Below are 13,229 nucleotides of genomic sequence, written 5' to 3' on the forward strand. Positions count from 1 at the left end.
CCTCTAAACACTGATAGGAGGCATCTGGCCATGATTGGAAGCTCCCAGTTTTATTACTATCTTTTTGTTTCCATATATCTTGCCTTTCCAAACAGATCATAAACTCAAGGACAAGGACAATAACTTTTTTCTGCTGCTTAAAACACACAACTTTATTGATGACATAAAAATAAAGTCTTAAATGTATAAACATAAGTCCACACAAAGGACCAAAGATTACCTTACTTATGAAGAATCCGTTCAGTTTCTGCTCATGAAGCATACTAAAAATATCTCAATCCAGACAAGATAAAAATCAACACATGTATTTTTAGTACAAGCTTGAATTCATTTGGTGTTCATAAAATGGTCTGGCTATAGACCATCATAGGTAACATCAGTTTCGAAGTTATAATGCAATTTACAATGTGCATTACTTCCAGAGTGCAAAACCAAAATGTTACTCAAATTTGTTTGGGAACATACAGCAAATCAGAGTTTACTTATTAATAGTTCAACTCTCTCTTTCACCTCAGGGTCATTGCATTCTGCTGCTAAGGCTCGAAGTTTCTTGGCACATGCTTTAGGTCGTTGGAATAGGAAATAAAGGGAATTTTTACTGAATTTGTCCTGGGTAAATGCTTTTGCTCTTCTTTTAAAATGGTAATTTATATTTTCAAATAGTGAAAGAGCATTAAGAATATTCTCCTTTGTCTCTTTCTTGCTAAAAATGTTAATCAGTGATGTCGGTGCATTGGCAATGAGCAAGTCTTTTGTCATAGATGGATTTTTAGAGAAATTCAAAAGCATTCCCAAAACATGATCTTTAGTTTCTCCACTTCCCACTGTTAACAAACGAAGAAATTCTGAAATATAATTTGTAACCATATGCTGATATTCACTGGTAATAGTCAGATGCCTTATCAATCTTAGTCCAGCCAACTGCACATTTGAATTCAAGGGATAGGTGACGGTGTCTTCACATACTTGGTTTAAGTAAGTTTTAACCTTCCTATGGTTTTCAGCAGCCACTGAGATATTATTCAGTGCATTTAAAGCCTTCTGCCTAACACTGGGGTAGGGATTATTGAGCAAGCTTTCAATAACTGAAATTCCACCTACATTACGAACAGCTTCGTGAGAATAAGGATAATCAGCACTGTTATATAAAGCATTATTGGCTATTTCATGAACAGAAGGATCTTCAGTCATCTCAATCATGCAAATGAGTTTTTCAAGATCTCGTGGATCCATATTAGCTTCGCGTTTACAGCGGCAAGACCAGGGCCGAGGTTTTTCCCCAGTCCTGGTTTGTTTTCTGGACTCATCTTCAACTGGGAAACTGGCCTCACTTTGGTGTGGAAACTTAGTTTCCGACCAGATCATGGCTCCATCCCATGACCCCATTCCTGCCCCAGGGACCATGGACGGATATGTGCCTCTTGACTCAGATGACTTTTTGGCTTTAGCCTTAGATGCAGATTTGTCCTCATTTGTATTTTCATTACCATCACAGAACCAAGACCCTATATCAACTCCACCAGCAGCCTCAAACTTATCCTCGATGCTGGTGTTATCCCCAGCTCCAGAATCAAAATCGGCATCTTTCCCACTCTTAGATCTGAACGTATTACTGTTCTCACTCTCAGCCCAAAACAAAGACCTTAAACTGATCTCCTCAATATCGGGGCTGGACTCTCTACTTAGCTCATCCTCTCCCACATCCCTAGCCAAGGTCCAGGACTCTACACCAGCCTCTTCCCCAGCCCCAAGCCTAGACTCTACAGTGGTTGCATCTCCATCCCAGGACCAAACCCCAGCCCCAGCCTCAGCCCCAGCCCCAGCCCCAGCCTCAGCCTCAGCCCTAGCCCCAGCCTCAGCCTCAGCCTCAGCCTCAGCCTCAGCCTCAGCCTCAGCCTCAGCTCCAGCTCTAGCCTCAGCCTCAGCCTCAGCCTCAGCCCCAGCCCTAGCCTCAGCCTCAGCCCCAGCCCCAGCCTCAGCCTCAGCCCCAGCCCCAGCCTCAGCCTCAGCCCTAGCCTCAGCCTCAGCCCCAGTCCCAGCCTCAGCCCCAGCCTCAGCCTCTGCCCCAGCCCCAGCCTCAGCCCCAGCCCGAGCCCCAGCCTCAGCCCCAGCCTCAGCCTCAGCCTCAGCCACAGCCTCAGCCCCAGCCTCAGCCTCAGCCCCAGCCTCAGCCCCAGCCTCAGCCTCAGCCTCAGCCTCAGCCCCTACACAGGAGCCCATATAAGCCACCTCCTCAGATCTAATCCAGGAGCCACTACTAGCCTTGTTCTCAGCCTCAGTCCTAGAACAAATGATGGCCTCTTCCCCAGCCTCCGATCTGGATGCAGTAGTGGCCTCATCTTTTTCATCAGGCTTGGACACAATATCAGCTTTCGCCTCTGTCCAGCACCAAGACCCTATAACGGCCTCAGCCCCAGGCCCAAACCAGAATCCTTCGTTGGCCTCCACCTCAACACTGACCTGGAACCTTCCACTGGCCTGGTCCTCAGATCTAGCCCAGGATCCTCCAGTGGCCTGGTCCTCAGATCCCATCCTAGACCCTCCAGTGGCCTCATTCCCAGGCGTAGATCCAGCCCAGGATTCTCCACTGGCTTGGCTCCCAGCACCAGCCCAGGAGCTTCCTCCACAAGCCTGATCCTCAAATTCAGGCTTGGAACAGTCACCAGCCTGATTCCCAGGCCCAATCCAGGACCTTCCACTGACCTGATTCCCAGTGCCAGCCCAGGACCCACCACTGGACTGGTCTGCAGGCCTAGCTCCCCCAAGGACCTGGCCACCAGCCACACCCCAGGAACCTATTCCACTGGACTGATCCTCAGACCCTGGCCTGGAGCCTCCACCAGTCTGGTCCCCAGGTCCAGGCCAGAACCCCCCTCCAATGGCCTGATCCTCAAATCCAGGTTTGGAACAACCACCAACCTGATCCACAGCCCCAGCCCCAGTCCAGGAGCTTCCACTGACCTGACTCCCAGGGCTATCCCAGGACCCAGCACTGGACTGGTTCGTGGGCCCTGGCCTAGACCCTCCAACATCCTGGCCACTAGCCCCACCCCAAGACCCTCCATTCGTCTGACTCCCAGGGCAAACACAGAACCATCCACTGGCCTGGTCCCCAGTGCCAGCCCAGGAATCTCCACTAGACTGGTCCCTAAGCCCCAGCCTAGAGTCTCCAACAACCTGGTCCCCAGCATCAGCCCAGGACCCTCTGCCACTGGCCTGATCCTCAAATATAGGCTTTGGCCCACCACTAGCAGGATGCCCAGCCCCAGTCCAGGATCCTCCATTGGCCTGGTCCACAACCCCAACTAAGAATCCTCCACTGATTTGGTCCCCAGAGTTAGCCCATGACCTTCCACTGGACTGGTCTTCAGACCCCACCTTGGACCCTCCACCAGCCTGGCCACCAGCCCCAGCCCAAGACCCTTCTTCAGTGGTCTGATTTTCAAATATGGGCTTGGACCCACCACCAGACTGATCAAGTGTCCCAGCCCAGGACCCACCACTGGACTGATCTACATGGCCCAGCCTAGACCCTCCACTGGCTTGGTCTGCAGTGTCAGCCCAAGACCTTCCACTGGACTGGTCCTCAGGCCCCAACCTTGACCCTCCACTAGCCTGGTCACCAGCCCCAGCCCAGGACCCTTCTCCACTGGCTTGATCCTCAAATCTAGGCTTGGACCCACCACCAGATTGATCACTAGTCCCAGCCCAGGACCCTCCACTGGCCTGATCCACGACGCCAGCCCAGTATGAAACACTACTCATATTCCCAGCCCCAGCTCCAGCCCAAGACCCTCCACTGGCTTGGTTCTCAGCCCCAGTCCAGGACCCTCCAATGGCCTCTGCCCCAACCCAGGACACCCCACTGGCCTGTCCTCCAGGCCAGGACCCATTACTGGCCTGACCCACAGCCCAAAGCTCTCCAATGGCCTGATTCCCAGCGAGAACCCAAGACCCCCCACTGGCCTGGTTCTCAGCCCCAGTCCAGGCCCCTCCACTGGCCTTGTCCCCAGCCCAGGTCCCCTCACTAGGCTGACCCCCAGCCCAGAGCCCTCCACTGGCCTGCTCCCCAGCTCTAGCCCAAGTCCCAATACCAACCTCATTCTCAGCCCTGGCCCCAGCCCAGGACTTAACACTGGCCTCATCACAAGCCACAGCCCAAGACCTAATAATCCCAGCCTTATCACTAGCCCCACTCCAGGACCCAATACTGACTTCATTCTCATCATCAGCCCAGGACACGCTATTTTCCCAGTCTCCATCCATGGTCTGAAATCTAAATTTGATCCACCGCTCAGCAGCAATCCAATCTTCAACACCAATCCCATTCCAGTAGTAGTCATGGATGTTAAGCTGAGTCTTTCTGCAGGCTTGAGTGCCTGACCCACCCTCACTCTCAGAAATGGGCATGGCCTGAGCCTCAGGCTTTGCATAGACCTCATCTTCTGCTGTGGTTTCTGCCTCAGAGCTGGGCATAGCCTTGTCCCTTGCCCCAGGCAAGGTCTCACCCTGGGAACCGGCCACAATCTGAGGCTGGGCAGAGTGCCTTGTGCCTGCCCCAGTCCCTGCTTTAGGCACAGTATTGGTACTGCCCTTGACCTTATTCCTGGCACCAAGCAAGGTCTCACTCTGGGAATTAGCGACAGCTTGGGGCTGGGCAGAGCCCACTGTATCTGCCCCAGCCTCTGCCTTAGGCACAGCATTGGAATTGCCCCTGACCTTATTTTTGGCCGCAGGCAAGACCTCACCCTGAGAACTGGCCACAACCTGTACCTGGACAGAGCCCATTATGCCTGCCCCAGCCTCTGCCTTTGAAATAGCATTGGAATTGCCCTTGGCCTTATTCCTGGCACCAGGCAAGGTCTCACGCTGGGAGTTAGCCACAACCTGAGGCTGGGCAGAGCCCATTGTATCTTCTTTGGCCCCTGCCTTAGACACAACATTGGGATTGCCCTTGACCTTATTCCTGGCACCAGGCAAGGTCTCACGCTGGGAGTTAGCCACAACCTGAGGTTGGGCAGAGCCCATTGTATCTTCTTTGGCCCCTGCCTTAGACACAACATTGGGATTGCCCTTGACCTTATTCCTGGCACCAGGCAAGACTTCACCCTGGGAATTGGCCACAGCCTGGGTCTGGGCAGAGCCCCTTGTATCCATCCCAGCCCCTGCCTTAGACACAGCATTCCAATTTCCCCTGACCTTATTCTTGGCACCAGGCAAGGTCTCACAATGGGCATTAGCCACAGCCTGGGACTGAACAGAGCCTGTTGCACCCATCCCAGCTTCTGCCTTAGACAGAGCATTAAGATTGGCCTTGACCTTATTTTTGGCACCAGGCAAGACCTCACCCTGAGAATTGGCCACAGCCTGGGGCTGGGCAGAGTCTGTTGTATACGGCCCAACCCCTGAATTAGGCACAGTAGTGGAATTGCCTCTGAACTTATTCTTGGCACCAGGCAAGACCTCACCCTGGGAATTGGCCACAATCTGGGGCTGGACAGAGCCTGTTGTATCTGTCCCAGCCCCTGCCTTAGACACAGCATTGGAATTACCCTTGACCGTATTATTAGAATCAAGCAAAGCCTCACCCTTGGAACTGGCCTCAATCTGAAGCTGGGCAGTGCCCATTGCACCTGCTCCAACTTCTGCCTTAAGCACAACATTGGGATTACCCTTAACTTTATTCTTGGTACCAAGCAAGGCCTCACCCTGGAAACTGACCACTGCCTGAGGCTGGGCAGAATCTGCTGTACCTTCTCCAGCCCCCACCTTAAGCACAGCATGGGGATTGCCCTTGACTTTATTCTTGGCACCAGGCAAGGCCTCACCCTGGGGATTGGCCACAACCAGGGGCTGACCACAGGCCCTCTGGTCTGCCTTAGTCCCAGCTTTAGAAGTGGCATTAGGATTGCCCCTACCATCAACCCTGGAATCAAGCAAGGCCTCAGCTGGGGTCTTGACCCCAGTCTGAGGTTGAGTACAGGTTTTCATGTCCATCCCAGACCCTGTCTTACACTTGGCTTTGGCTTTGCCCCTAGCCTTACCTCTAGTATTAGGTAAGGCTTCACCCTGGCTCTGGGCCATACCTTGAGCCTTCATATCCACCCCAGCTCCTTCCTTAGGCATGGCATTGACATTGCCCTTGACCTTAATTCTGCCATCAGACAAGGTATTAGCCTGAACACTGGCCACAAGCTGAGGCTGTGTACAGGACAACATGTCTGTCCCATCCCCCGCCTTAGCGATAACATTGGGATTGCCTCTGCTCTTATCCCTGGCATCAGGCAAGGCCTCAACCTGGGAGTTGGCCCTCAGGTTTGCCCTGGCCCCTGCTTTAGTCATGGCATTGGGATTGCCTCTGTCCTTAACCTTGGCATCAGACATGGCCTCAGTCTGAGCGCTTGCAACAGCTTGAGGCTGAGCAGCAGCTCTCATGTCAGCTCCAGTTATTGCCTTAGATATGACATTGGTATTTCCCCTACCATCAACCCCGGCACCAGACGTCACCTCAGCCTGTTTCTTGACCACAGTCTGAGGTTGTACACAAGCTCTCACATCTGCCCCTGCCCCCACCTTACACATGGCATTGGCGTTATTCCCGGCATCAACCTTTGCCCCAGGAATGGCCTCAGTCTGGGTTTTGGCAACAATTTGAGGCTGAGCAGAAGCCCTCGTGTCTTCCCCAGACTCTGCCCTAGACATGGTTTTGCAATTCCCCATGTCCTCAATCCCAGCACCAGGCATGTCATCACCCTTGATCTTGGTGACAGCCTGAGACTGTGCACAGGACTTCACGTCCACTCCAGCCACCTCCCTGGACATGCCATTGGGATTTCCCCTAGCATCAACTGTGGCACCAGGCCAGGCCTCAGACTGAGTCTTAGCCACACTCACAGTCTCTTCCAGAGCTCTTGTCTTGGTTTCATCCACAATTCCAGTCTTGTTCGTGGCCCCCATCTTGACCACTTCCTTGGGTACTGCCAAGGTCTCACTCTGTGTAACCATTACTCTGTTAATCTCTGTCTCTTTTTCAGCCAATATATGAGTTTCAGCTTTGGTCTGGGTCATTGCTTCTCTCTTGGCCTCTGTCTTGGCAATCAGTGCCCAAGCTTTAGCCTTGGTCTGCGTCACTGCTTCTTTCTTAACTATTTTGCCAGCCTCAGCATCAGTTTGGGTCACTGCTTCTTTCATGGCCACTTCTCTGGCTTTGGCCTTGACCTCAGTCAGAGTCACTGCCTCTGTCATGACCAGTGTTCCAGCCACCACTTTGGACTCAGATTGAGTCTCTGCCTCTGCCTCAACCATTGTTTTGGCCTGAGAGTTGGCTCTGTGTCTGGCTATAGCAGTGCCCTTGGTCTCTACTTCAGCCCCAGGCCCACCTCTTGTTCCAGTTTCTGCTCCAATCTCAGCCTGGGGTTTAGTCTTAATCTCTGCTTCACTTTTGGCCAAGGTCTGGCTCTGTACCCCAACCACAGTCTCCATCTTAACTGTGGATCCATTTCTGGCAAGTGTCCTCACACTCTGGGCTCTTCCCTTGGTAAATTTGTAAATGTAGTAGCAGGTGCCAGCCCAGATCACCAGTCCTGCAGTCACCCAGCCCACTTCCTGAGTGCGGCCCATGTAATCACCCCTGCTGAAAGCACGAACAAGGTATGGTAGAGCGCACTTGGGCTGGGGTAAAGAGAGTGGTAGTTGTGGGTGTAGGCCTGTGAGGGTGCTGGTCTTCAGCCACTCAAAGGCCACTACAGCTGCCACTGGAGGTGGACCTAGAAGTGGAGGAAGGAAATGGACTAAAATTTCTCTTCTGATTTTGTTGCATCATACAGATAGATACATATAGGAACAGAAAAGGGTAGAACCATGTGCTTGGTGGAAGAGAGGATGATTAGCAGCCTCTCCATTCCTCTTATTTCATCCTCTCTCCACCTTCCCCAACGCCCAATAATTTTCTTCCAAGGTACTTCTATACACATTTCCATACACCAAATGAACAGTGGAAAGGATGGTAGGAAGTCTGACAATAAATGGGAGCAACCGAGAAGTCCCAGACTTTGATTTCTACTGGACCTACTCTGGTCACCTGTCTACAGGGCCGCACCCTCATACCAACCTGTAATGATCCGAGGCAGTTCCCTCCTCTCCTCTTGCTTATCTTGGCAATACACCCTAAAGTAGATACATAAATTCATGAGATCTCTGGACCTAGAGAGAGACAGACAGACAGATGGAGGGACAGATGGGAGTAGAGAGTTTGTTCTTGATGGGACAGGCATATTATTAGCAAACTACCTTTCTTCAGTCCACCCCAAGATGCTGTCACACTCTTTTCCCTGTACCAGAATTAAGGTGAGGGTATGGAGTAAGTGACAGGGATGGTGGGAAAGGTGGCTGGAAAAGGAGAGGCTGAGGATCCTCATCCTCCAGACTGGTCACTGGTCCTTACTGGATGCACACTGGTCTCCACCAACCCACTCTAGAGGTCTACCCAGGCAGTCCCCACACTCTTACCAGTCTATACTGATCAGGAGCAATCTCCTCTTTGTTTCTTTGCTTCCAGTGATCTTACGCCCTGTAGCAGATATGCAGGCAGATCTATGGACAAGTAAACAAAGAGTAGGTAATGGAAACCGAGTCTCTGGTAGAACAGACAAGCACCCTGATCCCTGACCCCAATGTCTGCCTCGCCAGAGCCCAGGCTCAATATACTAATGTGTACCATTTCATGGTCCCCTCATCAAGTCTTCCCCCAGTCATACTCCAGCCCACCCTTACCCCCATATTCCTATCATTTCCTGCACTGAAATCCACAGGAGGCATGGCAGCACTGTGGCAATCCAGCACTCCACTGAGATCCTGTTAAATCTCAGCCACCTCCTATGCCCACCCTCTCTTGTCATCCCCAGAGACTATCCCCGCTTCACACCAACCTCCATCCTTCTAGATTGGTCTCCTCCTCTTTCCCTTGCTTCCAACGGTAAACAGCCCTACTGCAGGCCTATGGGAAGACCTTGGAACAGATGGAGAAAAAGAAGAGAGTGGATGTTAAGTACTTGTGACACTTTACCATCTAAGACATAGGTCCCTGTACCTGCCTGTCTGGATTTAGAGACCCATTTGCTGGCAGAAAAAAAAAAAAAGCCTGGGGCTTCCCCAGCACTGAAATGGGAAGGATGGAAAAGCGAGGCAGGAAAAGTAAAAGGCAACAGACAGAGGCACATTATTTTATTTTATTTTATTTTATTTTATTTTATTTTATTTTTTATTTATTTTGAGACAGGGCCTCACTCTGTCACCCAGGCTGGAGTGCAGTGGCACGATCATGGCTCACCGCAGTCTTGACCTCCCAGGCTCAAAAGATGTCCCACCTCCGCCTCCCGAATAGCAGGAACTACAGCCTGTGCCACCATGCCAAGCTAATTTTTAAATTATATGTAGAGACAAAGTCTCGCTATGTTGCCCAGGCTGGTCTTGAACACCTGAGCTCAAGCAATCCTCTTGCTTGGGCCTCTCAAAGTGCTGGGATTACAGGCAAAAACCACTGGGCCCGACAAGGCAAATTATTTTAAAACCACCTGTAGGGTTCTAGGGATTTCCCCAAAAGCCCACCATTTCCTTCACCAAGATGGTGAGGTAGGTAGAGGGATCTGGAAAACTGGAGGATGGCAGGAAAGATGGGAGCCCCCAGATCCCATACTCTAGAACCACAGCCTACCGTTGTCCACGTCCCTTTCAACTTATCTCTAGGAGTCTCCAGCAGAAGAGAAAAGCTATAGGGGAAGCCTTTTGCTTCTACAAAATCACTATCCTTCCCCGCCAAAGGCCATCTCAAAAAAAAAAAAAGTAACATTATTTAATACAATTTATCTTTTCTCAATATTATCTGAAATGCAAATAAAAGCATCTGTAGAAAAGTTTGCTGTCTTTATTGATCTTCAACATACAATTTAAAAGTCCTAAGCTTGGTAAGTAAAATGCAGTTTAGGGAAAGTCCCCAAGCTAGCACCACCCCACATCCCAATCAGACAACCGCACCTAAGTTCCTGTCGTAGAATTCATATAGAATTCCAAAGGTTCAGATAGTGCCTGTACGCCCACTAACCTCCGTGATCCAGTGCAGTTTTCTCCTCTCCTTCCTTTCTCCTCGCCGCAAACAGTTCCACACCGAACTACCGTCCGACAGACAGGAGAGAGTAAAACCACTTAGTGTTGGTCTAGAGCCCAGGACATAGATCCCAATACTCGCCTTTCCGGGTTCAGGAACCTGGTTATCAAGCGTCCCTCCCCACAGTCTGAGACACCACCCTTACCAACCCCACCGTCCAGTCTCTAAGGCCCACCATTTTCTCTGCAAACGCCACCGTGGCGCATCCCTTCCACTAAATTGAGCAGGAAGCGAGCGGACATGTGTGGCCAGTGATTTGAGTGATGGGCATCTCAATCTCTGTATTTTCCTCTGGCGGAGACAATCTCCCCACAAATCAAAGCCCACAGTTCGCCTGCACAGATGTAGGCGGAGGCAGGGGGGCTAGGGAGAATCGGAGGCAAAGGCTCCTCGAACTTGAGGCAGCATAGACCACCGTCCCCTCAAGCCCCGAAACCGCTGCCCGGTTCAGTGAGCTTCTGCCGGCCTGGCCAGGACGCGTGGGCCCCGGGGCCCTTACCTGCTCCGCTATCCCCGGGCCCGATGCCAGCCCGCCGAGCGCAGGGCAGCGGGGAGCTGGTAGCCAGACGCTAGTGACGACTGCACCGAAGGCTGCGTAGCTCTGCAGCTCCGGGTCACGTGAGGACCGCGCGTCACCGCCGAGCTCGTCCTCCTCCCCACCACCCCCTACCACCCACCAAGGGCTGGCGGCCAGTCACCAGGAACTACCCCCTCCTCCACTCCGCACGCACAGACATCCCCCTTCTGCGGTCTGTGCTCGGTGCCCCAGTGCGCACGCCCTTGTCACTCATCTCAGTCCTCTCCAATCTGAGGGCCCACAAGTGGCATCATCGCCTTGCGGTTGGAGTTTACCCATCTTCAGTTACAGGGGAGGGTCTGCATCCCCCTACCCACTCCTGGACCTTGACTGTGGCCTTTTCCGCTTCTTCTTTGAGTAATCCTTTCTTTCTCTCTTAGGCTGTAAGACCAGCACTCCCCACCCGCCCCCTACACGACATGCCCTCTCTAAGTACAATGCCTGCACCAAATGGGCTGTGGAAGGGGGTATCAGGAAGGAAAGCAGAAGGTGCAAGTAGAGCTTTAACTTTCTTTTTTGTGTTCCTTTTTATTTCTTTTAATATGACATTCTTTTATAATTTTGTAATCAGAAAATACAGTATAGCCATTTTCATTTGACACAAAAAATATTCAGGGCATAAAAATAACAAAAGACTCATTCTTTTGTTTACATTATTTTGTGCCACATTTTAAAATGTTTTCTAGTTACTGTAAACTATTTCACAGTTTTTAAAACAGACTAGTAATTCTTGACATTTTAAATACAAAATTGTCCTAAACAAAACCAGCACGTTTTCAAAATAATTTATAAATTAATCTTTGGAAAGACATTTCGTTTTCTAATCTTGACAATTTTACACAAGTGATTTGTAACCTTTGAGGTTCTGGCTGAACTCAGCGTCTTTTTTCAGGTGTCTAAGACCTTCTTCAGAGAAGACTCCTAGAGGATATATATAAGACCCAACTCCTGATGAGCCTACTGCTTTACTAGTGACTTACCAAACTAACCTGCTTTACTAGTGACTTCCCAAATTAACCTGTTTTCCATTCGAGGGGCTTTATTTGGATTTTACATAAGCATGTAATCAGATCAGCCTCACCGCACCCATGGAACAACCAACTGCAAGAGCTTGGATGTAAAGGAGGCTTAACAGGTGGAATTTTCATCCATCATAACACTTAAGATCTCGCCGGTGTCTGCCATTCATGTACTACACATTACCCTAGCAGTGGCGAGTGTTAAATATTTTCAAATGGAGATGGTGGTGAGGGTCTGTGGGTGACTGTGAATCACTGCAACACACCTAATGTCTGTGTCATTTTTTTTTCCCTCACAAGTGGAAGGGCAATGTACAGGATCTCAAGCAGTTGCCAAGAAAAAGAAGTTTTTTCATGTCCTGCCTTGTGTTACAACTTCACTGCAGCTTCCATACAAGTCCCTCAGAATAATCCCAAAACTCAAGGACCAAATATGCAGAAGTTAGTCCCCACGCATCCACCTGTCCCTACTGCGGAGTAATACTCCAAATATAGACCCTCCAGGCAGCCTCTTTCTTAGAACATTGAAAAATGACACCCCAGAGGGAGGGGCTCCACTGTGAGGGGCCCCTGTGTGGAGGAGGCCCTTTCAAGAGCCAAGGAAGGAAGTCCTAGTGCCTTACAATCTTACTAATGACTTTTCAGAACTCAGTTGCCAGTGACGATCTCACTTTCTCCACCAAAGGAAAATATTGATAAATTAATTGAATAAAAATTTTAAGCTTTGGTAAAGTAAAAAAAAAAAAAACCCATAAACATTGACTGTCAAAAGCTAACTTGTAATAATCTAAAAGCTCTTACATATCATTAGTAACATGATAAACAACCCAATAGAAAAATGTGCCAAAAGACATGAACAGATTTGTTCACAGAAAAGAAATACAGATTACTAATAAACATATGAAAAGATGCTCAAACACAGAAATGCAAATCAAAACAACTATGCCTTACCATGTTTCAAGTATGATTTTCTCAAAGTTTAGAAACTTGATAATGTTGTTGACTGGTTTGTCAGAAAGTGGGCACTCATCTACTCTGTTGGAGGCAGATATTGATGCAACCTTTTTATATAGGACAATTTGGCAAACTCTATTAAATGATAACTATAATATTTCACAAATTCTTTGACCAATAATTCAATTCCTTGGAATTTAGCCAACCTATATACCTACACAGTTTCACAAAGATATATATACCAGAATTTTGTTTTTTTGTTTTTTTGTTTTTTGCAGTGCTTGTAAGGTTTTAAAAAACTGACACAGTCGGGCACGGTGGCTCACACCTGTAATCCCAGCACTTTGGGAGGCCAAAGCAGGTGGATCACGAGGTCAGGAGTTCAAGACCAGCCTGGCCAAGATGGTGAAACCCTGTCTCTACTAAAAATACAAAAATTAGCCAGGCGCACTGGCAGGCGCCTATAACCCCAGCTACTCGGGAAGCTGAGTCAGGAGAATTGCTTGAACCCAGGGGA

General features: G+C 49.8%; 1 protein-coding gene across 2 annotated transcripts; it reads right to left on the reverse strand.

Moving 5' to 3' along the window:
• Window positions 1-303: 303 nt before the first annotated feature.
• LOC105499340 (armadillo repeat containing X-linked 4) lies at window positions 304-10,793 on the reverse strand. 2 transcript variants are annotated; one of them, XM_071088797.1, is made up of 6 exons: window positions 10,662-10,793; window positions 10,100-10,166; window positions 8,928-9,007; window positions 8,509-8,592; window positions 8,111-8,202; window positions 304-7,766 (listed from the first exon to the last, which is right to left on the reverse strand). In XM_071088797.1, the coding sequence occupies exons 5-6, from the start codon at window positions 8,187-8,189 to the stop codon at window positions 472-474; spliced, it is 7,374 nt and encodes a 2,457-aa protein (XP_070944898.1). In that variant the 5' UTR covers window positions 8,190-8,202; window positions 8,509-8,592; window positions 8,928-9,007; window positions 10,100-10,166; window positions 10,662-10,793; the 3' UTR covers window positions 304-471. The 2 variants fall into 2 exon arrangements, with proteins under 2 accessions (XP_070944898.1, XP_070944899.1); XM_071088798.1 differs by lacking the exons at window positions 10,100-10,166; window positions 10,662-10,793 and having other exon boundaries at window positions 8,111-8,166; window positions 8,928-8,983.
• Between the last annotated feature and the right edge of the window lie 2,436 nt (window positions 10,794-13,229).

The sequence above is a fragment of the Macaca nemestrina genome, chromosome X, assembly GCF_043159975.1.
Source record: "Macaca nemestrina isolate mMacNem1 chromosome X, mMacNem.hap1, whole genome shotgun sequence".
NCBI classification, from domain to species: domain Eukaryota; kingdom Metazoa; phylum Chordata; class Mammalia; order Primates; family Cercopithecidae; genus Macaca; species Macaca nemestrina.